The sequence below is a fragment of the Phaethon aethereus genome, assembly GCF_964289735.1.
Source record: "Phaethon aethereus genome assembly, chromosome: Z".
NCBI lineage: Eukaryota > Metazoa > Chordata > Aves > Phaethontiformes > Phaethontidae > Phaethon > Phaethon aethereus.
The window spans coordinates 42,574,653-42,602,145 of NC_138577.1; the positions used below are offsets into that span (position 1 = coordinate 42,574,653).

Here is a 27,493-nt window from a genome sequence, read left to right on the forward strand (position 1 = left end):
CAACTTTTACCAATAGTATGAAATAAACAAGGGTTTGGTCATTGTTCTCCCAAAGCAGCTGCCATAAGCTAACAATGAGATAGTGTGCTGCTTCTGATAATTCGTTGCAGTTGCTACAGGGCTACATCTTTGTTTATCTTCTGTCATAAAATATGTGTTATGAAGATTCTCTGATTTTCCTTCCCCAAGATGATCAACAATGACTTATCCTGTAAAACATTCTGTCTTAGCCAATTTGAAACACTCAGTTACAATTTTTAAGTGAGAAAACTGCTATACTGTAGAAGCTTTCATACATCAAAGGGCACATGTTCTAAATTAGAGCCCAGTATTTTGTAAGACATTAAGAACAGCAATGTTTCACCCAGAACAGTCCTGACGAATAGCGTTTTTGATACCCAGGGGTAGGGTTCACGTGCTAATATTCCATGTAATATTACTATTTATTTCTGATGTTGGGTCACTTTTTGCAAGTACTAACATTAACACTGAGGAGGAATATACAAATGATTACTCTTTAAACTCCTGGAAGATCCACATGAATGAAAGCAAAATGGTTTCTTCAAGTGGACATGGGAACAGAGAAATTTATTTGTTTGTTTTCTTACCCAGTTCTGTGCATCATCAATAAGGTGAGTTGAAACTGCTGGGATAGTCAAGCTAAAATCAAAACCACTGACAACACAAATGCTCCCAGTTTCATAAAATGAACCATGAGTTGAATTCTGCTAACTCAATGTTAGAAAGGGGTCTTCAGTTCACCTGGAAGTCTTGGTCTCCTTCAAACCCAGACTGTCAGTCTGGTTCTTGTTTTTGCTAGGGAATCCCTAACAAAATAGATTGAATGACCTTCTGTCATGCCATATGTGGGAACTGAAATAGAAACTTTGCAGATGAGGTACTCCAACCTGATCAATGTGTTTTTCTAGAACAGTGTTTTCCAATTTGTCTCTGATGGTTTCAGCAATTCCTGTCCTTCAAACCTGTCCAAAACAACCTGCAGTGATTTGTTGTCTAACTCTTATTTGTTTGACCCTTGGCTGAAGTTGCAATGTTCCCTCATGTCTGTTTTTCTACTTTATTTTTTCTTTTTGGATTTCAGACTTATCAACGAGTCTTTGAGGGACCAGTTGCTAGTTACCATACAGAAGACTTTCACATACACCCGAACCCAGGCGCAGCACCTCTTCATTATCCTCATGGAGTGCATGAAGAAGAAGGAGCTGGTATGTTCACACTTTCCTTAGAGGCAAAGAGAGAGCTCAATGCATTGTTTTGATCAAGTCTTTCAGATGCCTGTTCGAAGAATTTCACAAATGGGATCACTGTGATCCAGACTCTAAAAGGATATTATATCATACTGACCTTTATTTGCTTTAATCAATATTTTCTCATTAAAAGTGATTAATCCAACAGATCTGTTCCCTTTGTAAATTTCTCTACATTTCCTTCGATAGGACAAAATCCAATTAGTAGAGCATGGGTATTGTTACCTTTCAGTATTCCTTAGGCATATCATGATTAAAATTCTACCTCATCCAACTACAGAAAACCTCAGAAGGAAGCATAATTGTTTGTCTGTCACTGGGATCATATTTTAAAGATGCTGTAGAGTTGCACAAGTACCACTAGGTCTATCATTTTATTATGGAGATGTGTGACAGGAAAATAAGACAGCTTGTGTCCAAGGCTCCTATTCTGCAGTGGCAAGGCTGTCCCTTTAACACATACTTATAATTTCTTGACGAACACAAGACCTTTCAACAATTTCTGGAGGCTCCATGAGGCTGCTTTTGGAGAAGCATTTTTGAAGCAAAATCACATTGTCAAAAACTTGGGATTCAATTCCAGGGGTTTTTATTTCTTACAAACTGACTGAAGAGACATGCTTCAATTTTGTAACTTAATCTTTCTTCTAAGCTTTGTTTTCAGTTCATATGGCAGCATCTTGGAATTCCAGGCTGACAACAGTCTGCAACACTTTGTGTAGGGTAACACTCAAGAGGAAAGATTGATAATAGTTATTTTACAGAAGTTTCATTTTCTGAAACTGTTTGAGATTTTTTTTTCAGCCTCTGCAGTGCCTTTTAATTTCAGTGGAAAATACAGCATGGAGTAATTAATACCACTGGAGGGGAATGGGGGAAAAACAGCTAGGAAGTGTTAAAAGGAAAAGGCTGCCTGTCTAGACAGAACTTTGCAAAATAGAGGATATTTCTTTATATGGCTGAACTTGCCAAAAGCGCAGTATTCTGTTCAGTAACCAGCAGTTCGTGCATCCATCAAAAATTATTCCTCATGCATAACTAATCATTTACATGTGCCCCAATCACCTGGCATGTACCTGGGACGATGGCAGAAAGGAGACCATCCAAAGGACAACTTTTCAGGGAAGACATGACAGCAGCATGGAGTTCCACTCCATCATTGCAATGTAGGTAGTTGATGGAACTGGACATACAGCAGTCCCTGCTGCCTTCTTTCTCCCACAATCAGAGTTCAAAGTGTATAGCAGGCTTTAAACACCATTTAGCTATTCACAAGCACTCAGTGCAGCCCATCAGGTGTAAACTAGTCATCCCTTCCCTAGGTGAACATCAAGATAGAGATCTTTTTCTTTCTTTTTCTTTTTTTTTCACTCTGAAATCTTCTTCGCATTAAAGACTGTCAAAAAAATATGATTGTGCTCAGAAATACTTTTCCTATCCGTTTATGATTGTCACGATGTACGATGACCTCCATGGCACTTGAGCTTGCTTTACAGGTGTAGTACATATGTGTCTCAGTTTACCTTAATGTTGAATTTTCTGTGACATTTCTTATCAATGATTAGCAGAGAGAACCTCCTTAGAGAAACAGCATTAATTCATTTATGGCCATTTCTATTACTGTAGTAGTAATAATAATAATGATATGTACATATAGAACCTACTTCTGAACCATTGTTCTGCACACAAATGTAAAAAACATGCTTAATGATAGAAGATGGAAGAAAGGAATGAGGAAGGGAGGGAGAAAGAGAAGGAAAGCAAATGGGAGGGAGCAAGGAAGGCAGGAAGGAGGAAAGACTGGAAGGCAGGAAGGTAGGAAGAAAAAAAGAATAGCAAGTAGAGGCAGACATTGAATTATCAAGACTGGAAAAACACAATTCTGGATTGTTCCAGACATCTAAATCCAGAACTGGTTGTCAGGCTTTGAACAAACTCTGCTACTGCAAAGTTAACTGTGAAGTTTTTGTCTGCAGTATTCACATCAATATTTTTATTTCAAGCAAGGTTGTGTATTTCTCACAAGATTCTTTGCAGGCATGTAACCTCTGTCACCACTACCATTTTTTAACTACATGTCTTCTGAAGAGCTATTAGCCAGGAGATGATTTGCCCAAAATTATGTGCTCTGAATTTGAATTTATACCACTAACACAACCATATGTAAAGAGAAAACATTAAAACCGGTGTTTCTCTCTGGTACCTCAGTTGTGCTCAGAGTGCTAATTTTAACAGTCATATGCTAGAAAGATTTTATGTCTGAGGTGTGGTTGCTAGGCTAATGGTATCCTTTAAGACTCATAACCTTGTATATGAATGTAAAAGAAAGATGATACTCATAATGACGAAGATAACATTACCAGAGGAGATGGATGACCTTGAAGTATTCCCAGGAGTGAGTGGTGACTTCACTGGTTCTACAAAGCCAGATGTTTCATATTTCCACATCTGTTCCAGCTCTTGTCCTTCCTCAGGCTTGACCTTCTGATTTGGTTGTGCATAAGACAAACACCGCTTGATGAACTGACTTCATCATTAGTCTGATCTCCCATTTCCCTAAAGAAATAAATAGAAGGAAAATGAAAAAGATTGTATCAGAGAGCTCAGCAGCAGCCAAATTGATCATGACTGTTTTCCCCAGGTTCATGGTCAGTGTGCCTCACTGTCTGACTGTGGCTGCTAAATTCACAGGGAACAAAGTAGACAGTGAAGAAGCAGCTTGTCATATTACAGTGTGCTGGTAAACAATTAAGTGCAAGCAGGGTACAGGCAGGAAGGTGTTCTTATAGTAAAATACATAAATACAGATGAATCACAGAGGTGGAGAGAGAAAATAAGTGCAAGTTCAGACATTAGTCTGGAAAGGAACAAAAAGCTTTAATTAACAAAAAGAAATAATTTTTCCTACTCTACATACTTAGAATGTGTAAAAAGACTGGCATCTCTTTTATAAATTTGACATAAGTGTGGTAGCTCATGGAAAAGCATACTCATAACAGAAATCACCCCCTTCAAAAACATCAGATTTTTCAAGTTCTCACATTTTGGACTTCACTCTTAATAAATGGTCTTTCAAATGTATGCCCAGGGAACATTATTATTGTGATGTTCAATGTTCCATTTATTTGATAAAGTGTAAGTTCATCTGTTGAATCAAATCTGAGTACACAAGCTGGATGATAAGGTGAGGCCATGGCAGAGGAGAGATCTAAGTCTGTTAGGTTTGCAAGACAGAACAAATTCCACTTCTCAATTTAATGAGTAGTTTTTATTACATCGTAAACTTAGCTGTGTTGATACTGCAAGCATCAGATTTTCTATTCAGAAACATATTTAGACCAAGGTTCTTAATGAGGTCTATGGTATGTATAAAAATCCTTTTAAAATGAAGTAGACTATACAGATCTGTACATAGAAATGTAGATTACAAGAGTAGGAGCGTGTTTTGTATATCATTTAGGGAGATTGTCTACTGTTGCATTTACATAGAATTCTTAAAAAAAGTTTATGCCAAGAAGTTGCTAAAATTGGAGCATGAAGACTCACCAAAGCTAAGGGGGCAGGAGGCAGTACTGTAGAGTCCAGTCCACACTTCCTTTCAAAAAGCACCATGAAGATTCTTTCTACGTGTTCCCATCTCCTGCATGCAGCTCATGAGAAGCTAAAATATCTCATTTGATAACTTGCCTGCCACTAAAAGCAAAAAAAAAAAAAAAAAAAAAAAAAAAAAAAAAAAATTGAGGGGAAGGGGAATTTAGGGGAAGGGGAATTTAAGAAAAGAAACAAGAATTTTTTGCTTAAGACATTTGCATTCCATATCAATTAGTCCAAAGCTACAGTAAGATAGAATTTCATAATTTAAAAAAAATAAAAGAAAGTAGATGAGACAGTCTTCAACACTGTTTTTTGATCTTTCTTTGATTTTCTTTGGGTTACCTTGCTGACCTCAGAATACAAAGAAAGAGCAGGTGAGGGTACTGCCTGAGGACACAGCCTGACAGGGACCTTTCCCACTGGAGCCCCAGCTCTGCCCTGGAGTGAAGTGGCAACAAGGAAGGGAATCCCCCAGATAACAAGCCATGAGAGCTTATTTCAGATAGTCCCTTAAAACACATTGTGTGGGGTTATAGTTCAGAAGTCTGTTTCCAGCTGTGCAAAGGAGTATTTATTTCTGTCTCAGTAAATAAATTAGCCTTATTATTTTCCCTGAAAGACAGTAACTCTGGTGTTTGAGTTTTCTGACAAATAGAGGCTGCTCTATTCTTTTAGGAGTACTTAATCATTTTGCAGTTTAGACTGACGTGTTGCTGGAGTGCTTTGTTCACAAATCACAATGTGAATTTCTCAGAAGCCAGAATGTGCTTTCCAGCAAGCTATATAGGTCCATCCATCTGTGGAGCTTCATTGGGCAGGCACTGGGAAAGGCCACTTTGGCAAGCAGAAAGGTCCATGTTCCTGAAAACACCCACACTTGTTGCAGTGAGATACATTTGTCATAAAACGAAGGCTTCCAAAATAGTGCTTTGAGAGAGAACAGACCTAATCTTATATCCATTTAACAGAAAAGGCATTTGCCGTAAATTAGGATAGCTCTAATCTTAGTACCTTAGTAATCAAAAAATGGCACATTAACACCATCAGTAAAGACTGAGTACCTCCTGCTGGTTAAATTTGTTTTCTCATCACTACCATGACCATTTTCTGCTAAATTTGAATATTTGAAGGTTCAGCTACTACATTAAGCAAACTGATAGTGTCATTGCCTACCACTGCATTACAAGAAGGGTTTTCAGAACGAAGACTGAACGGATGGTGGGCATAGGTTTCTGTGCATCCAGGAATTCCCGCAACTCATTTCCATATAGACACAACAGAGGCAATTCAATTAGTCTCCTGCTAAAAGATGAACAATAAAATCCCATCTCTATCTCATGTCAGCAAGTAATGGATATTTTTTACTTGCCTCTCCTTTTCCCTGTTATTCCTGTGCCTCAGTGTATGGTCACTGTGATGAACATAACGGCTGCTTGGGCATTGTGTAAAACTTACTTCTACTTTGTGTTACCGAGTATATATATATATATGGCAATAGGTCATTCCAGCTGACTTCATGACTAACTTGCAACTCTGGTGCTGTCAGATTAAACAAAGCAGGTGTCATGCTCAAGTGCCTTGGTACATTGAGCTGAGATCAGGACAAACAGCCTCATGAAGGTGCTTGCTATTTATTGTGTTTTTCTTTCAAACAGAGATAGATCCAAATTGTCCAGAAATGCACAGTGCATGAGCAGGCTGTGTTGCAAGAGTAACGTTCTTACCCCAATATTGTCTTACTAATGCAGGGCTCTGACTCAGCTTATTGATTACTTACCCAAAGTACTGGGAAGCTGTTGAGTGATTTAGCAGTTTCTTTTCTATTTGGACTACAAATAAGACCTGTTCACTTCGGTGGTTTCAGTTTTCTCTGACTGAAAAGGCTGGAGAAAACCTGTCCATGTTTCTGTAAGAGTTTGTACTGGGAAGATCATACACTGGCTGCAACAAGCCTTGTGCTTTTCAGCTGGATGTGCAGGCTCAATGAATTTGTATGCTAATTAAACACCATCTGCAACTGTTTATTAGCATAGGCATAGACCTTTTCTGAATTAAATATTAGCTAAATCCAATGGACTTTTAAGAATTTATCAGTATATTGTCACTTAATTTCTTTGGCCCTTCCCAAAGGTTGAAAAGGTCATTCAGATCCATTTTTTTAAACAAATTTGTCTTCAAAAACAAATAAATTATTTCAGCTAAGATTTTTTAATGCTGATGGAATCCTTTTTACAGAGGAGGCAGAAGTGGGCTTGGTGACTTCTCAAATAGTAAAAATAAGCTGTAGTTCCTGCAGGAGTATAGTTGCTGTGAACACCATGTAATGCAGCAGTAGAGCTCTGGAGCAGGAAAGCATCATGTAACTACTGGCCTGCGGCTTGCTGAAACAGCCCTTGTCTCTCCCGTGGAAACACTCTCTGAGATTTCCCGTGTAAAGTGTATTGATGCTAATTAGTCCTCTGTGTCCAAATGGAAGCGCCAGTCCTCTTCATCAGTGACTCTAGCAACTCTCCTAATTTTGATGAAAGTTAAATCTCCTAGCCAGTCAGTGCAAATCAATAGGATTAGTCTACTGTGTAGGCCCTGTAAGTATGTGTTAATATGATGATTACAGAGTAATTTGAAATTCTGTGAACTTCATTTGATTTCTTTTTGGTAAAGAGATAAAAACATATTTTGTTTTTTCAGCTGCCAAGAAGTCAAATGAAGTTAGCTGGGCTTTGCCATTGACTCCACAGAGAACAAAATCCAATCCTAGGGCCAGGGTTTTTATTTCAGTAATTCAGAGAACAAGTTCCACAAGCAAAGCAACTATACATATCAAAAAAAAGAAACTAAAAAAAAAAGAAAAAAGAAAAAAGACAAAGGCAGCTGTTGTATTACACTGAAGCTTTGAAAAGCTTTTGATCCTACCAGATGCTTTTCAGCTGCTGTCAGATGGAGTAGGGCTTCTGCTAACAGAAAGCACAAGAATGTCAGACCTACTGTTGAAGGAAAAGTATGCAATTTAGGCAATTATTTGGTCCATCCTGAACCTCTGCTGTGCCGTCTTCAGCACAAGTCTGCAAAGACCAATATTACTGTTGTTGCTTACATTCAGTAAGTAGAAATTTTCTGTTTTATTTGGTGCATACTGCCTGCACAATTATCACAGATGGAGTCACCTAGTAGATGTTAATGCAACTTACGACAAACCTCTTCTCTTCCTACATATTCTGTGATTAAAATTGCAGCTAAAGAAATCAAATTTAGAAGGTTTCTTCTTCCTTTAAGAATATGAGCTTGTGAAAATATCCATTACCCATTTACACTATTAACAAGTAATTCTGGGAGGTGCACACTGAACCATTTATACAGTGCTGTCAATTGTCCCAGTGATGAAAGTGAAGTCAAAACAGTACTGGGTGACACAGCAACTTCCATATTAGATAATATAGACCAATTTTTGCAGTCAGGGGATCGTAAGGGTGCAATGCAGTTTATAAACTCTACAATACTGTTCAGAAACCTGGCTCTGTTGTGTCTGGGGAGTAATAATTTCTTTTGCCTTTCTTAGAAAATATAATTACTCTTTCTGTGGCTTCAGATGGGGCACAGAGACCTGTTCATTACTGCTATAATATCTTGTCATAGACGAGGAGCTCACTGTATGAGTTGCAGGTTCTGTGTAGATACAGCAGTAACTGCGAATTTACTGTCCTATAGGAATATCTTACACTAAGTGAGCTGCCTTTTCCAAGTATTACCTACTTAGTCTCACCGGTGAACTAGCTAGGAAACTAATGGTTTGTGGCTGGTTTTGCTGCTTGGTTTCTGTGTGTTACCATGATGTTGCTGTCAACCTGCATACAGAATAGGCATATGCCTGCATCATCTATAGCAAAGCAACCTGGGCATCCATGTACTGTCAGACTACTTCAAAATAGGTTGCAAAGCAAAACTAGAAATTAAGATGGAGCGAGAGTCCCCGACTTTAATACCATTGCCACCCAACCAACTCATCATACTTCCTTTTAAGGTCAGCATTTTCAGTTCAGATTAGAAGATGTACGTAAGATGCATGTAAGTCCTGCAGACAACATTGTTTAGGGCAATGACTTGCAAGACATAATTTTTCAGTATATGCAGCAGTGAGAATGACCAAACTGAATTCTTGTTCTCTGAACGTAACAGAATATTTGGGCTCTTCATCTCAGTGATGAGCTTTTTACATAATTCGTGGCTTTTTTAGTAAACTTTGCCTTGAAAAAACATTCAGTTTTTTGTTGCTTAGTATCTGTGAGCAAGAGATGGGTTACAGGTTAAATTATCTCACTAAAAGCCCAGAATGACATTAGCTTGCTTGATTGTTTTTTACAGAACTTGTCCTACCTGAGACTGTTAGTTTAGCAGGAGGACAAAGACATTGCAGATCCGAGGTTAGGTGCCGAAAGAAGCCTATTTATTCAAGAAACTGTCTAAGACTGTGATTTGCTGCCAGTTCTTAGTTTCCCAGAATGAGCTAATAGGAATTGTGCAGGGCCGCCCATCCATGTAAAGACCAGAGATAACTGAGACTCTAAATGTAAAGCAAAAGCTCAAATGGTACGCACAAGGACCTTACTCAGAAGGTGAGGCACACACATGGATAGAAGTTGACTGTAACCCCTCCAGTCCATGGCATGGCTGCCTGCTTATCTGTCAGAAGAAGAGTGCTTTCTGGGAGAAATACCCATTTGATAGGGTTACATGACAGTTAACATCTCTTTTAAAAGCATTTTATTGAGGCTTCTCCTCAGTATGTGCTGAAACCCATGCACGAGTCTTATATCATCAGTAGATCAGTGTTTGCAGATAATAGCTGCTTTGGGACCAGTAGGGTTAATAGACTCCTGTTTACTAGGTTTCAGTTGGCTTTAACTCCTGTTACTTGAGATTCAGATGTCAGAGCCTTCCAGGTGATAAAACTTCATTATTTTATTCACTGTACTACTCATGCCCCTTTCTCTCTCTATATAAGGCATTTTATGTTTTCAGAAGAAATGTATAAAAATAGTGTCTTCTCAATACCTCCAAGAATCCTCTCTACAGTAGAAGAGATGGAGGAGGTGGACCACATCACATTGATTCCACATTTCTTTCCTAAATCAGGGTGATGAAAGAGCTCAGATTACACCAGTATTTGAATGAAAACGCCTATCCCATCACCCAAAACCATTTCTCTCTGTGGCTGTTCTTAACCAGTTCCAATGCTGTAAGTCTACATGGAAACACATCTGTGTTTATCATCACAGTTTGTTAACATGCACAGCCCAGTAATTTAAAGAACAATGTCTAAATTCTATTCCCCTTCTTATATGCTTTGTGACTTACAATTTATATTTACTCATGTTTCTTCAACTTTAAAACCAGGGACTGGTATTTCACTGCCTGAATAGAGTAATAAATGGCCTAATGTAACAGCATGAAACCTCTTGTATAAGGGAAAAGCATTGTTTTCAATATTTTTACTGCCAAAACTTATTTTTGGTAATTTATTTCACTGGAAAATATGCATATTCCATATGTTGACAGTGCTCCAAGTCTTAAAAAAAATATGCACATTATAAAATATAATTTTTTTTACATGGGACAGAGCTGTGACATTTCCATAGCCTTTTCTCTTCAGTCATTCAGGGGTTGACACAGCTGTCTCAGACTGGAACAAAAACTATAATTACAGGGAAAGCCAAACATTTACAGTAATTTCTGTCAAATTGTTTTCTGTGCACCTAGATGGCTCCTCAATTGCAGAATTGCTGTCTTTCTTATAAACACTGATTTTTTTTTTGTTTGTTCCCTGCTTCTTACCAGACAATGAGTTTATGGCAAATTACTGGATCAAATAAAATTGTGAAGTGTTGCAGTGCTGCCACAATGCAGAAGGAGATGTAAAATTTAAAAACTTTACAACCAACATTCAAACTTCTCCCCTCATATGTGCTCCCTCTTATTTCCTCTGGAATTCTCTTTCTTAGTCCTCAGAATAGCAGACCACTTAATTTAGGTTTTTGCTAAACATAATTTTCTCTAATCTTTCTATCCCTAAATTTCCTCTTATTTGGCCATCCCCTTTCTTCTGCAGTATTATCTATTGACTCACCTGCTCGCTTTGATCTTTGTTATGCCTCCACATCAAGCAGCTTTTCCCCTGAGATAAACACAATTATTCATTGCAAGAAAAAAGGAAATGCTTTCCCCTCTTATGTGAACCATTTTGAGGCTTTGCATAACTGACCTTCTTTAATGTTTTGTTTTATCAAACTCTCATTTTTCTTTTCAGGGTAATTTTCCTCTGAAATATTCAGGTAGGCCAAGCTAAATTATGAATGTCAACATGTACTCTGGAAGGGATTTCATATTTTGCTGAACCAACCGGTGCTCTCAAACAGGAGAGTTTAAGGTTGTAGTCACAATTTCATCTGCTTTTCTGTAGAAAAGGGAGTTGTTTTTTCCTGACTTATGTAACCAAGATGCATACAAACAACTTGTGTGCTTGTCAGAGGTGAGATTTAAAGACATTCAAAAATTTTCTGGAAATAGCAGGAAAAAAAGATTCACTTTGAATGAATTTTAAATCACTTTATGTTTTCTCCTGATGTCATAGTGAAATGGTGGTGAGAAACAACTCCAGCTCTAAAAGCATGAATAATTCGCAGCATTCTTAAGGTGCTATCAATACAGTATGTAAAGAGAGCATTCTTGGCTGCTTTCTCTGCTCTCATCACTGCCACCCTGTTTTTTTCCTTTGTCTTCAGATATCCATTCACTAGTCAGCGAGAGAATGAGGTGTAGAGAATGATTTTCCTTCATCTCTCGTGTCCTTCATGACAGAGCATAAAAAACCTGTCTGTGCAGGTGTGCACTGCATCCTCCCTGCTGATTGTTTGACCACACCTTCTCTCCTCAGCATCTATTTGACATACCCTCTTCTTAGCTGGTCCTTTGATTTGGCAGCTGCCATTAAAGAGACCACATGTACACATCTGCCCATGGACAGCTGTGATTTGTATTTCTAAGATAACCCTGCATTTACGTGCGTACAGAACTTGCAAAAGCCTAAGTGGCAGTGTAATATCTGTGTTTCCCGGTGTGTGAATAACTTCTGAAAGCCTGTCTGGTATTCACTGCTCTCAGGTGAGACAGTATTACCTGGCTTTGCCTAGAGAAGTGCAAAGCAGTGTCGGTGTGATGGCAGGAAAACAACAGAACGCATCACATTCGGTTAAACTGAGCCTGCTGAGCCAGCAACTATGTAGAGGAAAGGGAAAGGGAAAGGGAAAGAAAAAGTAATCTGTCAAACAAGAGTGGAGCCAGTGCTAAACAGAAAGCAGAGCTGTTTTAAAATGAGTGCTTTTGGTAGAGTCTAAGGTCAGACAATCTCTCCCCACCTTTCTCCTCCCAACCTTGCTTTTTTTCCCCCTCCATCTCTTTGTTTTTTCACTTGCTTTCTACCTGCCCTGCCTGAAAATTAGGTTTCTACGCTGCTGGACTGTACTTATTGCTGGCAAGTATCACAGTGTGCTGCAATCATTGTGCTTGCAGAGAAGGTCTGTTTTGGCTCAGTGATGTGCTAGCACACTCTCCTAGGAAGAATTAGGACACAGCTAGACTTTTTTTTCCTGGAAGTTAATCCTGTTCCCATTAAGATACTTTAGTAAAATCTGCAATGAAGCAGATGGAAGACTTTTCCTTTTTTTTTTTTTTTTTTTTTGGCAGGGGCCTGTCTTTTCCTGCTTTTAAGGGCAAACCTCATGCATTTCACTCAGGCAGGTTTTGTGGAGGCAAATGAGAGGTAGTCTTGTGACACAGGGTTTGGCTGGTGGGTCCCAACCACCTCCTCCTGAAAGGAGGCCAGCAGAGCAGGTGGTACTCGCCCAGCTACCCCCAGAACTGGAAGTAGCTGCTACCTACTGCATTTTGCAAGTAGATCACTATGGGAGTGTCAAAAGAAATCCAGACATTAGAGTTACGTTTAGCAAGAATCTGGATGCCTGTTAACACTTTCTGCAGCTTGTTGGTACAATCTTTATTGGTGACTTAGAGGCATTTTTGCTTGTCTGTTTCAGGTGTGTTTCATCTGAAGATTTAACTCTTTCTTCAGTGTGGTGCAATACAGTTTTGTATTTGTAAGGGATATTAACATCAGTTTCTATTATATTTGTAAAGAAAAGAAGAAAAATACATTAAAAAAAAGCTTGCCATTGGAATTCACAGTTGTTCACTGAGAGCCCTCAGGCAATTACCCGAAAAAGTAATTTCAAGCCCACAAATAGTGTGGAAGTAATAATGTGGCCCAAATCCCTGGGAGTTAAAAAAAGTACTTTTTTTTTTTTTCTTCTTTGAATGTAAATTGGTTTGGGGCTCAAAAGAAATAGCTGAGTAGGGTAAATGACAGGTTTTTTCTCTAATACATTTATGTTCAGAAAAACAGAAAACCATTTTATAGATACGGTTTGAATCAAATCATCATAAAGAAAATTTCTCTGTTTAAACTAATCTTCCCTTTTTCACAGCAATGCAAAAGAATGGTTAGTGGTAGTCTGACTAATACTGCAACTCTTACTGCATGTTTTCTTTTGGCAGGGTAAGCAAGTCTTAAGCATGTATTACTTTTTAACCCAAACTTCTTGTTTGTTTTTTTTATAAATATATAATTAAATGTCCTGGATTTCATATACACACCTTACTAGGGGTTTTTTCACTAAAGTTGTACAGGGGCTAGGAATCCACAGCAGGCTTAAACACAACTACATTAGGTCTTTTTAAAGGTGAATGGCTCTTAGGCACTGTCTCTTCTTTTCATTTAAAGAATGAAGGCTTTCTTTTTTTCTTAGTAATAAGTCATTAAGTGGGTTTCTAAGTCTTCAATTTACTGTTATTTTTGCGTCTCAGTGGCAAACATTCATCCAGCAAGAGGTAGCTGGGAATACAGTTTACTGACCCAGATATTTTCCATTAGCACAGCAGTTTTATATACAGTAGTGCAGTAGCATCTGTAGCCCATTCTAAGAGGACTGCAGTCAGTATCCTATTGTTTCGCAGTTCTCTGCAGAGATTTACCCACCAGAGTAGCTGTAAATGGCAACTAGTAAGATGCCAGATACATTAATGACTCTTGAAACTAGATGAGTATATTGCCAACATAAAATTCTTAGCTGTGAATTGGTGGAAGAGAAATCACGAGAAGAACAGGTCTCCAGCAAGACAGACAGATACGTTTCTTGAGACCTAGAGATATTGAACATTTCTAAGTGTAAGGTCTGCACAAATACTTTAGGATATGCCCCTATTCCCTCATGCATCTGACTACAAAAATTAAAGGACGCTGGGAAAACTACAAAGACCGTGTAAGTAAAGAAGTAAATCCACGTTTTGGGAATAATTGTTGTCTCCTCATAACTGTACTCATAAAATGCAGATGGAAAATTCATACTTTCTTTCCGGAAAGGTCAAGAGGGTCTTTAGCACAAGGCACTGGGATCACATCCAAAAACAAATTGTATTTTTTTCTGCCTCTCTCAGTGTCTTACAAAGCTTGTTTATTTTCTCTTTTTATCCACTCTTAAATATGACAAGAAAAAACAGAGAGGCAGCATTTGGGGATGCATTTCTAATAGAAGTTGTGAGAAAAAGCAGGGGATTGTGCAGCCCTCTTCATTAAAGAATCATTCAAGCACAACAGCAGCCTAACATAAAGCTGCATTGAATAAGCAATACAGCTGCTCAGGATGCTCAGGATTCCTCACAGGCTGCTAGTCTAAGACTCAAAACATAGAAATGGTATTCCTCCAGTCCCACTGCCTTGTTCCTGGATCATAAATAGTTACTGAAGAAGAACAAAAGCTGCAGCTACGTGGTTTGATAATGATCTCGCTTTGCCAGGTAAAGTAGAAATGATGATGATACAAATGGTTCAGCAGCCAGCATGCTGCAGCTTTAAGCCTCATCTTCCAAAATTCATTCCGCGGGGCCATGAGTGCTGAAATATTTTCCTTTAGCCATTTAAAAGCAAATGTTACTATACTCAAATACCTCTGACACCCAATAGTGAAAGCAACCAACATATCTCGCAAAGATACAAGGCGAACGAGTTATACCTGAAGAATGCTGCAGCTAAGGACTAAGATTTCATCAACAGAGATAAAGATTTTATCAACAGTGTGACAAAGTTGGCTCCTCACCTAATTACAGTGCAGTTCTATTTTAAATCCTCCACTTTGTGAATGAACAAAAACATTGGTCAAGCTTTAGAGCAATAGTGGAAAGAAGAAACAATGGATCTTCCCAAAACCATGGGAAACCATGAGAGGCTGAAGATCTGCCTATGGAGTCCAGATTGATAAAAAGCTGTTTCAACTGACTGGTAATTCAAAGGATGACTAGCTGTGAAAAGTTTATTAAAAAAACCTGCATAACTAAGAATAGTAAGGTGCTGCATGTTGTCCAAGATCATCTTCAGGACCGGTGACAAGAGAGTGTTGCAAGAAAAGAGTCAGAGATCACTCAGATCTGATCTAGTAGTTAGTTCATTGAGTTCTAATCAGTAAATTTTGGTATGTAAGATAATTAATAAGTACAGATGGATTGGCAGTCAATACTATTTACTACACTTGAAGTTAGTATGGGTTATAAAGATTATCATGTAAGCTTACTATACGTATCTTAAGTGCATCTTACATGCATGCAAAAAATGTCTCTTACCAACCCATTGATGTCTGGTGTCAGGTTAGGGGTCTCTCAGCCTTGAGGGGTGTCCCTACTCAAGGGCAGATCACCACACACAGCCAGCTGCTACGGAGGGAGAGCTCAATGAGCCCTGAGGGCTGCAGATATTTATAAAGTGCTTGATTTGTACTCAGATTTTTGTTGTGTTCATGCAGCTTTGGACACTTATCAGCCCATTCTCCAGCCAGATTGTTTTTTTGGGGGGTTGGTGCTGAGTTCTCACTGGTAGCCTCACACAATGGGATTAACTTTGGTTAGTCCTGCTTGCTGAGCATCTGCCTGGACCAAAGTTCAGTTAGCTCAAACAGGAGGAGTGCATTCATCACAAAGAGAAAGCCCCTGTAGATAGTTACAGTTAACCTAACCCATAAGGAGAGGCTGAACATATCTGTTAACCATCCTAAAAGATTTTGTCCATTCAGAACAAGCAAAAGTCCACAGTATCAGCTGAGTCTGAGGTACTAAACTTGCGGCATTTTGAAATCAAGTATCATGATAATTTGCCTTGGTTCTGTCTAAAATTCTAGTTCAATCTCGGGCATGACCCCCAAAATGATAATAATTCTGGTATGAGTCTAAGCACTCTTTCCAGTTCCATCTTTTTTCCAATTATTTATCTTCTTTTTCTTTATTTTGCTACTTGAATTATGCTAGACTCCTTAAAAATAATAATAAAATAACAGTTGCTGTAGAAAGACAGCCTTTTTATTCTGATGTAACTAAATTACATAGTTTAGTTCTATTTTATTTTTAATACAGCAACAACTTGTTCTGCCGAAGTGGGTTTATTTTTCTGAGGCATGCAGGGAAGAGGGATGAAAGAGAAGTTGAAAGTTTGGGGTTATATGTGGTCCAATACATGCAAAGTCCTTCCCTTAGTTTTCCTGTGGCGATAAGATGTTCAGTGCTTGCAATTTATACGATGCCCTATAATTCAGCTGGGAGTCCACTGAGCATGTGTTTAGTTTGAGATGTAGTTTTTAGTTAGTTCTTCCGCTGAACTCCTGTTATTCAGTATTTTCAGGTCCCCATGTGCAGGCTGCTTCACCTTTGGTCTTAAAGAAGGAGAAGGGCCTTTTGCCGTGCGGTGGTGCCAGCAAGCGCAGTGACGCAAAGAAGGCTTTCCCAGCGTTAGCTGGTCTGCTTGCCAGCCTGCCACACTTCTCCTCAGTGCTATGGAGGTGCCCGTTGCTGCAAAAATGGGGTAGGGAGTGTGGTGAGGATGTTATGATCAGACTGTTACGGGACAACAGTTTTCCCCCCACTATTGTCAGCACCTGCCGGAGCTGCCCACCAGAAGGGAGATGTTCCACCTTCCCGGGGGGAGAGGGAGGACGGCTGTCCCTTCCTCTGCCTTCTGCCCTGCCTGCCTGGCTGCTCACCCCTGTGGCGCAGTTCATCAGCTGTGGCACAGGAGGTACATCATGAGCATGTACAGTAGAGCGGCTCATCTCATTGTCTCACATTTTTACTGTGTTTTGAGATGAGACATACATAGAAACATGTATTTCTACCCACATTACCTGTGCTCCACAGGTCAGAGGAGCAGACTGCCTGCGCTGCAGGGAAAGCTTCCTTGCCAGTCACTGAGGACATAAAAAAAAAAAATTAGGAAAAACATCTGGAAACATTTCTTTACCGAGAGGGTGGTCAAACCCTGAAACATGCTTCCCAGTGAGATGGTCAATGCCCCATGCTTGTCAGTCTTTAACAGGCATTTGGACAATGATCTTAACATGCTTTAACTCTTGGTCACCATTGAAGTGGTCAGGCAGTTGGACTAGATGATCATTGCAGGTCCCTTCCAGCTAGAACTATTCTATTCTATTCTATTCTATTCTATTCTATTCTATTCTAAAAGTTGCGGGATGGGCATAGACATCACATGGTTTGCCAGAAACATCTGCAGATTCCAGGGGGAGAGAGAAAATAGATTGTTTAAAGTATCATTTGTAGTATATATGCTTTGTCTCAGGAACACTTTGAAGGGTCAAACTAAGTCTAATTTGAAAACAATCTACTGTAACTGGGGTGAACAACCTAACATAAATGTTTTCTCACATTAATTGTTTTAGGCATCATCTAAATCAGTTGACTAATTGAGCTAATCCAGTTTCCTATTATTTCATTCAGTTTGCCTTGTCAGTCTTTAACATGCTACTGTTGCTGATGCCAAAGTCTCTTACCTCCTTTTGAACCCCTGAGAGCCTTAGGGTTAAGTGAAAGTAGAAAAGGTGTTACAGGAGAACTACGCTGGATTTCTCGGGATACACTCTGCAGGCCTATTTCAGCTGGCATACTGAAGCTTGTCACTAAGGTGTTGTCTCAGCTTTGACCACTTTATATCTCTCCTTTCCCTGTCACAATACACTTTCTTTGTGCCCTGGTGTTTGCTGATCTCTATCCCAGATGCTGCTGCAGTTCAATGGTGCTGTATGAGTAAGAATCTAGGAATGTGGAGACAACATATGCTGCTGAATATGAGTGTAAAATATGTCTATATGTTTAAAATATGTTGTAAAAAAATTCCTAACTAAAGGTATCACTCAATTAAAAAAAAAAAAACCGCAGTCTGTACTGGCGAAAGGAAAAAGAAAAACAGATAACAGGTATTCAGATCAAAATGATGACATAGGTTTCATTAGTAAAGGAAAGGCACTAATAAAAAGCTGCAGTCTCAGTTGCTTCACAAGAAGGAGGGGCCCAAGAGCAGCTATTGCCATGGCAACAAAAGGATCAAAGGTATTTACACTTCTATATGTTTCAGGGTAGTCTTAACCAAGAGTGCAACTGGCTTGAAAGAACAGCTCCACTATATTCATTCTTGTTCTTCACAAATTGTCTATGTCACCTCACTGCCTCAAAGCTTGTATCTTACAGTGATAAGTCACCAATTGCACATGGCTAACGACGTTTATGGACCTGTCAGAAGCCTAGTTCTTAGATTAGTTATCTAAGTTTCTGCTGTATAAAACCATGAGGTTGAGGAGGTTGCTAAATTTGGTTGAAAATATTTATTCAATGCCATATGCCATAAATTAGGTCCACAACCTATAATACACATAATTCCTTCCTAGTAATGCATTGGGAACACTAAATCTGATGTTACTCTAGTACAAGAACATTCCTTCATCTCTAATTTCACCCTGTAAGTATCACTGAAGACTTTTCTTCCATATGCTTATTAATAAAATTTCTACCTTTAGCAAATTTTATCTCACAAAAAATACTATGCATTAATCCTATCTAATAAACTTCTCATGAAATATATAAAGTAAGATCATCTTGTAGCCATTAGGACATTTTGAGACCCAGATGATGCTTCCCTGATTTGATTTCTTTTTTAAAAAATTACCCTGGTTTAAATAATGGCATTGTCTTTTAACATTTCAGATCACAGTATTTCGCATGGGATCAGAAGGACACCAGGATATTGATTTAGCTATCCTGACAGCATTGCTAAAAGGTAATGGAGTTTCACCCCACAGTGAGTCTGTATCAATCCAAATGGATTAACTCTATGTCTCTGCTGTGCTGAAACCTGCATTTATTGACAATATCTAGCGTACCTAGATGGTAAATTTCTACTATGAAATTGAAGTATACTTTTTGCTCTAACTGCTTTATACTAATCCAGCTCTTTCTTTAATGTTTAAATAGCTACAGGTTTTCCTTTCTGAATTTTTATTCTCCATCCACAACTGCTAATGCATCACACAACACATCAGTAGTGACCCCACCACCACCAGTTACTTAAGAAGATTAGTACTCACAAGAAGACAGCCAAAGAACTTCTCAGATTTAGATTGCCTTGTTAGCTAGTAGAACATCCAAGGAGGTTATCTCCCTTTAGATTAAACTGGCACTATTTTCAAAGTAAAACATTATCTGTAGTCATCCTAGGAAAGTCTGGGAACTGTGTGGGATTCCTTCCAGCTTTCGCTGGTGGAGCTAAGAACTCAGCTATTTGGGATGGTAGGGGTTTTAATCTTAAACCTTGCAGGTCACTAAATCTTTTTAGGTCATTACATGTTACATTTATGCTCTTAAAAGATTGTCTTACAATAAATCTGTCATTTCTACAGTTCATTATAAACCCTCGTCTTGCAGACACCCCATTTACCTTGGCTTTCTTCAAAATATGATATTATCAGTTTAATATCTGCTTGCAAATACAGAAACAGGTGAGATTTTAAAGGGTCTGAAGCACATTTACTTATCCAGTGAAGGATTATTCAACTAAGCAAAGGCTGGGAGGTTCAAGCCCTCTATTTATATGGTATTTCGCCAAATGGCGTTTTCACAAGTTGCATGTATCAATCACCATGGTCATTTTGTTGCTATCATCTGGACTGTTTTGTGCTATGTAGTACAGGCCATACTGACTTTAAAAACAGAGAGTAAGAGACACTAAATAATTTTAAAGAGCAATCTGAGAAACATTAGGGAATGGACTTCCAAAGGTGACTGGAGAAATTTATGCTTCATGAGGCTCTCTAGCAGTTGTCATCATGCTATTGCCAAGACCACACCTGAATAAGAGGGTACATAATGCCACGTGGCAGACCTGAATTTGAGTAAAAAAAAATTTAATAGATTTACTGGGTGTTTGAAAGGTAATGGGAATTAGTCTTGCTTGTTCCAGGACTCAATTTTCTTCTCAGTGTCTTCCTGTGCAGGCTCACAAAAGCTGTATGAAGAGAAAAGAGAGAAGGCCTGAGTAACTTTCACCTAACAAAAGAAAATAGTATTTTACCTTTTACACAACTATTAATCCCATTTCAAAAATATTACTTCAAACATTTAAAACAAAAGTCTAGACAGGAGGAGTAAACAAACACTGGCCACTTCAAAAGTACAATTGCAAGCTGATAGCTACCAGCCAAGGAAATAAGCTGGAATTAATTTGCTCTGGTAGTTTTTACTTCTGAAGTACTGCTTTCTCCACTACTTTTGCTCATTTCAATCAAGATATCAATTGTTTGTCCTGCAGGTAACATGACTATTTATCCTGAGGTAACAAGTTTTAGCCATCTGCATAATTAAATCTCAAGGTATTTTGGACATCTTCACACAGAAACAATATAAATCAAGGTGAAGAAAGGAAAAAGAAATTAGTTCAAAGCAAGGAACAAGAATTGCATTCATCACCAAATTCCTCTTTTCTATCCTTAGGAAATATTTTGATTACAGATTTCATTTTTATCTTAAATATATCTGGATCCTTCATTATCTTCAGTGTAAAGTGTATTCTTTTCACATTTGTTCTTAAGACAATCACTGAAACTACTGCTCTTGATTTCTGTTAGTAAGATACAGATTGTCCTAAGGTTGTGATTCCACTTTTTCTAGGTATATTTTCAAGGTCTGAATCCCAACATAGATCCCTGGAGTCTTTTACCAACTTGAAAGCTGCCTCTTGGAAGCTGAAGAAAATAAATCATAGGCCTGTGAGGGATTGTTTTCTGTTTCAAAAGTTCTTTTGAAGTATTTACATGAGCAACTGTACTATGGTTGCAGTCTGCGTATATGAGTAGTCCTCTCCAGTCTGGAATAACCATTTTGCAAGTGGCTAATTGGCCCTGTTGTCTCCTTAGTAAAATAAAATTACCTCCCCTCTTCATAACAGTAGTGCAAGACGTAGTAGTGAACTTCTGTTAGCTCGGAAGGTGCCTGGATCTGTGTAAGTTTGACATCTCCTTTCATGCTTGGTTGACAATCTTGATTTGGTAATCTGCTCATGGCAGCAGCACTTGTGTCTTGCTCAACAACCAAAGGAACTAAAACTTACACCTCATCTTGCTTGCTCATCAGTATTTTCTGATCATGAAGGTACTCTGTGAAGATTAGATTTATCAAATGCCTCTTCTTACTCTGAGCTTTCTGATCACAGGGAACAGAAGTCCATATAACTTTTTAATCAATGCGTGCAAAGATGAGATCATGTGTCTCAGGCAAGTCAGTTGTCCTTATTCATATCATATCTTTGTACAAAGGTCCTGGCCCACCCTAAAAGAAATACTGCCTTTCTGTAAATGTACCCCATCAGGCTGATGGATAGTTGGGCTTTTCATCAAATCAAGAAATCTGAGGTAACAATGCTGAATCACTTGTCTGTTGATTTACTAGTAAGCAGATTTGAAGACTGGGTCTGAATTACCTTGAAATTCTTAAGTTTAGATTCAGGAATCTAATCTCTTTCACCTCTTCAGCACTGTGTGAAAAGGGGGCAAAGGAAAGTATGAAACTGGTGAGTCATTATTGGTTACTTTTTCTCAGTCTCACTGAAGGATTTTGCAGTCCTTGCTAGCCAGTATTCAAGGTGCACACCACCTAATTACCAGACCCACCATGGTGTGAGTGATTTGTTCAGAGAGTAGGAGGAGAACAAGGTTTGGGAAACATGAAGTGTCATTTCCTGCTTGCTGTGTAAGACTTGTGATGAGCTGGTCTCTTTTCAAACCCACATCAGGTGCACCACCAACGCAGGAACTATCCTGGGGATAGTCTACAAGCCCCAAACCATGCACTGACTATGAGAGATTATTTCCTTGTTTGTTTTCATGAGTCACTTGTTTAATCTTGTCAGCAGATCTATCTTTCTTGGAAGTGATCTCCCATAAACTAGGGAATGGCATCCAAACTGGTTATCAATTTACATCGCATAGATGTCACAACAGCATATGGCTTGTGAATTCTTTTTTCTTTTTTAATTTAGAGACATGCAAATGTGGGAAGTAAGTTTCCAATTGCATGAATTTGTAGCAAGTAAATTTATTGATACGGTTTAACTGTGCTCTCTTTAACTTGAACAGTTGGAACTCACACAGTAATGGATTTTGTCCTTTTGCAGCTGCTAACTGAGCAGAAGGCATATGACAGGGAAGTTAAAGACAGCATATGGAGATGTTCTAAAATATAATTGTTTTGAAGTGGCATCAAAGATCCTAGTTCACGAAGCTGTTGCAATGTCTGGAGCATACTAGCAGCACCAACCATGTTTCAGCTGGTGCTCCAGAAGCCTTCCCAGTGCAATTGTTAGCTTTGGGAAAGAGGTGCTGTGTGGTATACGCATATTGTGATATTACCGCCATGTGACCCTCTGAGATAAGCCATGTTAGGCTAATGCAGATCTGATGTCTCTACTTTCCAGCCTGTGAATAAGTCATGATTCATGCTCACTGAAAGCCATCATGTAGTATCAGATGGTCCTGGAAGACACTGTGATGGTCTGCCAACCATGAAATCACTGACACAGAAGGATTTCAGAGTTAGGCCAGATATATGGTTACTGCTCTTATAGTTGTTGTTGCTATCAGCTTTGTTATTGTAATTTGATTTGCTAAATGCCAGGAAGATGTTTGTAGCAAATGCAGTGGAAACGCAGCCTTTTCACCAAAGAGCTGCTGAAACAGAAGACAACGTAAAACCTGCTGAGATGCAGAGCAGTAAGTTAATTTGGATTGCTATTTTCCCTAATCTAATTCTTTTCTTTAAATGATGATTCAAAGAGGACACTGACATGCTTAGAAGCACTGTGAAAAGGAGTCTCCAACAACTATTTCTGTCTAGATAGATCAGGTTTGTGTCATTTTATCTTTCCAGATTCCTGAGCGCTAAGTATCCTGGACTTTCCCAGGAGATTCCTTTAGAGGTTTACACTGATCACAGTAAACTTTAGCCAGTATGTAAAAGCCTGTGGTCTACCTTTTCAGTAATCTGGGAACCTGCAAGGGCACAACACTCATTGTCTGACATGTACCCTGGCTCACCTAGGATGGAGTCAAGTGTATGGTCCCAGGCTTTACCATCAAGGAGTATTGCACTTTTGGTCCAAGATGTTGGATAGACCATATGACTTTTTATCAGAAGAATCAATGCAAGATATCCAAGCACTCCTGGATGGCCACCTAAAAGCATAAAACTAACGCTTGCAGGAACTAACAGCTGTCCCAGACCTCCTTCTTGTTCATTCAACTTTGCACCATCCTTGCATTGTCTATCTATATCCAGCAATATCTATAGTGAAATAAAATACTGCCAAATCAATGCATTGCATTCCCAAATGCAACTGTTCTAGGAGCAGATGAAGGGAAGGAAGAGTCCCACTGCAGACATTAGTCATATTGTCTTAAAACATTCTTTTGAGGAACATATCTTATGCTCAGCCAGACACCAGAATACTAAGTAAATATTACATAGACATTAGTCATACTGCCTAAAACACTATTTAAAGCAGCAAGTATACCACAGTAATTAAAATAATACAATGCAACTAAACAAGAACCTTTCCATGAGATGGGATGAAACAGAAATGTAAGGAGAGGAAATGCTAATTTCTCACCACTGACAGTATTAAGGGCCTAAGAAGTGTTTCCACTGTATTGAGTTGATGAGAGCAGTTATGAACTCTGCCTTATTTTTTCATTTCCCATATATCCTTTGGCTTTGATTTGGGTACATTGCAGTGATGCTCATGAGCAAGATGAGTCCTCAGGGAGGTCACATTTTGGATTCTTTTTACTGACTCAAATCTTTGCTCTGTGGCATCAAATTCAATCAAGGATATGACTGAAAGGAGACAGCATCTTAAGAAAGACCACCTCACATTTGTTCTAGGGAGTTTTTCTTATATTAGTGGAATTATTTTTACTTATTAATATGGATAGAATTCCACCTGAAATATCCTGAATACTTTCTTTTCTATTTGAGTCAAAAGTGATTAGTCCATCCTGGAATAAAATTGATTAAGCAGCGTCCACAGCCCATATGCTGCTCTGTACAAACTTTTACAGCTTTTCTTTTCCTTCTCCTCTTACGTAATGCCAGTGTAACCCACATTCACTGGAAAACCACATAGGGAAAACAGGAAAGAGGAGAAGGGTGCAAGGGCTTTCCAGCAACCTCACTCTGGGAGCAGCCATCCCATGATGTGCATCAGAGCCCCAGCATGCAGACCTCTACTGCCCAGTCTACACCCTAGCTGATGGACTGGTTTGGACCTGAAGTACAAAAACCGCTTGAGAAACCATGCATTTTGTTCAACTGCCAAATGTCTGCAGCACTCTGTGGGACAATAAAATGAACTGTTAGGGTAACAAGCACTGAGAAGGGAATCATCTCTGGGACTGCACATGCACCCACAGGAAAACTTGTCCACTGCTGGCAGCCTTAAACATGATGGAGGGACAGAGGCTGCACCATGGCTTGCTTTCCTCTCTGCTCAGCATTTGGAGCAGTAAGCATGCTCAAAGAAAACAATTCTGGTGAACTGCTGGGCTTGGGGGCCTTTCTGGAGGTGCAGCCACCACCTCATGCCCCATGCCAGTTGCTCTTTCACATGATCTGATGCACCAGAGGCCCTGTGTTCATCCAAGGTTTAGGTCCTTCCTAAAGCACGAAAAGGTCCAGGAGTGCTAGGCCACTCAGCACAAACTGGGGACGGCTGCCTGCTAGGGCTCGCAAGGTGTTCGCCTGGAGCCTCTATGATTTGGCTTGAGTTTTGGCTGAAGTGGAGGCAGTGTAAGTAGGCCACTTCCTTCCCCAAGTAATTCGTTAACAAGTCCATCTGATCTACTCTTGATCCAAAATGGTTTCTAACCAGGCTGCACTCCTGGCTACCCAGACTGTAGGCTGCAGACAGTTTATTTTCCTAAACCAGGAGGTTGAGCTCCCCCATCGCAGGTGCAAAATGATGCCAGGCTGTGGGATCCCCATCACTGCCCCTGGGTTTTGGAGTTCACCTATGTGCCTCCTCCACTGCTTACCAGACAGCTTGCCTGAGTACCTGCCGAAGCTCTCGCTTCTCCTGCAGGCACACAGATGGGAAGGAGGAGATCCAATGACATTTTGGGAGGATCTGTTGTTTGCTTCAGAAAGGGAGAGAACATTAGTTGCTCTCTGTACTTAATTTACACTGTCATACCCACTGTGTAGGTAGGATTTTTTCTGTTTTTATGAGTAGAACTGTAGAGACATTTTTACCCTTCCCAAAGGTAAATATTTTCTGTTCTTGAATGTTGCATGTTGCTTGTCTAAGAAACTCAGAAAGGTTCAGATGCTGTTGGCATCCCCCAGGAGGTGTCCTGTGAGAGCTTTTGTCTCTGTTGTAGTATATAGCAATGAGAAGCTGTGTCTTAGGCAAAGGGGTGCTCCCGTTGCTTCTTAGTCACAGAAAGGTCTTTTACTGTTTTCACTGTTTTTCCTTCTTCATTTCTTTCTATCGTTCTGCCCCTGCATCACCTACCTTTTTATCAGAGCTCACTCCATAATAAAACTAAAGTGATCTGGATGATCTACGGTCCACCATCTCCCAAATAATTGCTGTAGATATTCCCAAATATTTGACAAAGTTTCACAGCAGTGAACTGACTGCAAAATTGAGAGTTATGAAATAAGACTATTGAAATGGGGACAAAATGGTTTGAAGTAATGAAAAGATTTTGTTTGTCCTCACTCCATGATATTAGTATGAGAATTAATAGAGACAAGAAAACAGTGGAGGTGTGAGGCTTTTAAAAAATGAACCTTTGTACAATCATCTAACCACTGCAAGCAGCTATGCAGTTAAAAGGCAAAGGGTCCTTTATTTATTTGGTTGATCCGTTCATTCAGGCCATTTCTCCCTGTGACACTGAAGCGCAAATACTGTTTTACTATTACAAATTAGCTAATAACCATGAAATCCTTAGTGAAATATTAAAAAAGCACAGCAGGGCAGGAATGTCCCATAGCTTCCATTAAAACTACAGGGAAAAACATACTCTCACTTCCAAAAAACAAACAGCTCCAAACCCTATAAGAAACTATCCGCATAGTTTCTTATTTAATTTGGATAAATTATACCTTGACACCAGCTTTACAGCATGCTTTCTCACATGAATATTGCATGTATGAAGGGAAATTTGTCCCACCAAGACCCATCAGTACAAATACATAGAGGAGATACTCTGGAGATCTTCGAGGTATGCTTGTACAGGATCCCCACCTTGCCAGGTGGGAATTCATAAAAGATGTGTGTCAAATGCACGACTATTGAAGCTGGTGGGGTCTGCGTGAGTTGAACACGTTTGTAATTGCTAGATGCTTGTGTGTGTGTGTGTCCGTGTGTGTGCGTGTGTTTGTGTGCGTGTGTGTGTGCGTGCGCACTTGTCTGCACGTGTGTGTGCATATTCCTGCAGCTGGATCAGGATTGCTCCTGGCTCCTGCTCTGGCTTCCCATCCGTGAGGAGGGAATTCAGTTCATTCCACTGCAAGTTGCATCTGCCAGTGTCATGTGTACCTAGTGTATTTTTCAAGGGGCATGTGAGGAAATAATTAGTGTTTATGAGACAGTCTGAAAACCATAGATTCAGATTTGAGAACCACTATTTTATTACAGGGACAATGGAAGGCTTGGTTTTGTTTTTATGTCAGGTCAGTTGCCGAAATTACATGGACATCTGTGAGACTTTTGACAAAGGGGAATTACCACAGTGGTCTGTTGACTGAGTCTAAAATATGTCTTGTTTCTTTTTTCTCCTCCTCTCCTCCCTGCACCCCTGTCTGTATACACAGGAGCTAATGCATCTGCTCCCGACCAGCTGAGCCTAGCATTAGCCTGGAACAGAGTAGACATCGCCCGCAGTCAGATCTTTATTTACGGGCAACAGTGGCCGGTACAGTATATATACAGCATCTTCTACTGAAAACACTTTAAACCCTACACAACATTAAGACTGTTTTGTTGGCGGTGGTGGTTTTAACAGTTTAAAATATACTGACTCATGCTCCCAGCCAAACCCAAAGTCCCTGTTCACAGCTACTGAGGGCAGGCACGGTTACAAAGATGATAATACGTTCGTGTGTTCAAGGAAATGGTGACATCTAGCGATGCCGTAACAGTG

General features: G+C 39.4%; 1 protein-coding gene across 2 annotated transcripts in view; it reads left to right on the forward strand.

The window, feature by feature from the left end:
• The window catches only part of TRPM3 (transient receptor potential cation channel subfamily M member 3), a gene marked incomplete at both ends in the record, with an annotated part of 416,264 nt that overhangs the window by 331,134 nt on the left and 57,637 nt on the right, over window positions 1-27,493 (forward strand). For both annotated transcript variants that reach the window (XM_082013364.1, XM_082013365.1), the window contains 3 exons: window positions 1,103-1,226; window positions 19,002-19,074; window positions 27,165-27,265. In XM_082013364.1, coding sequence (XP_081869490.1) covers window positions 1,103-1,226; window positions 19,002-19,074; window positions 27,165-27,265 — 298 coding nt within the window. The remainder of the gene's footprint in view (window positions 1-1,102; window positions 1,227-19,001; window positions 19,075-27,164; window positions 27,266-27,493) is intronic.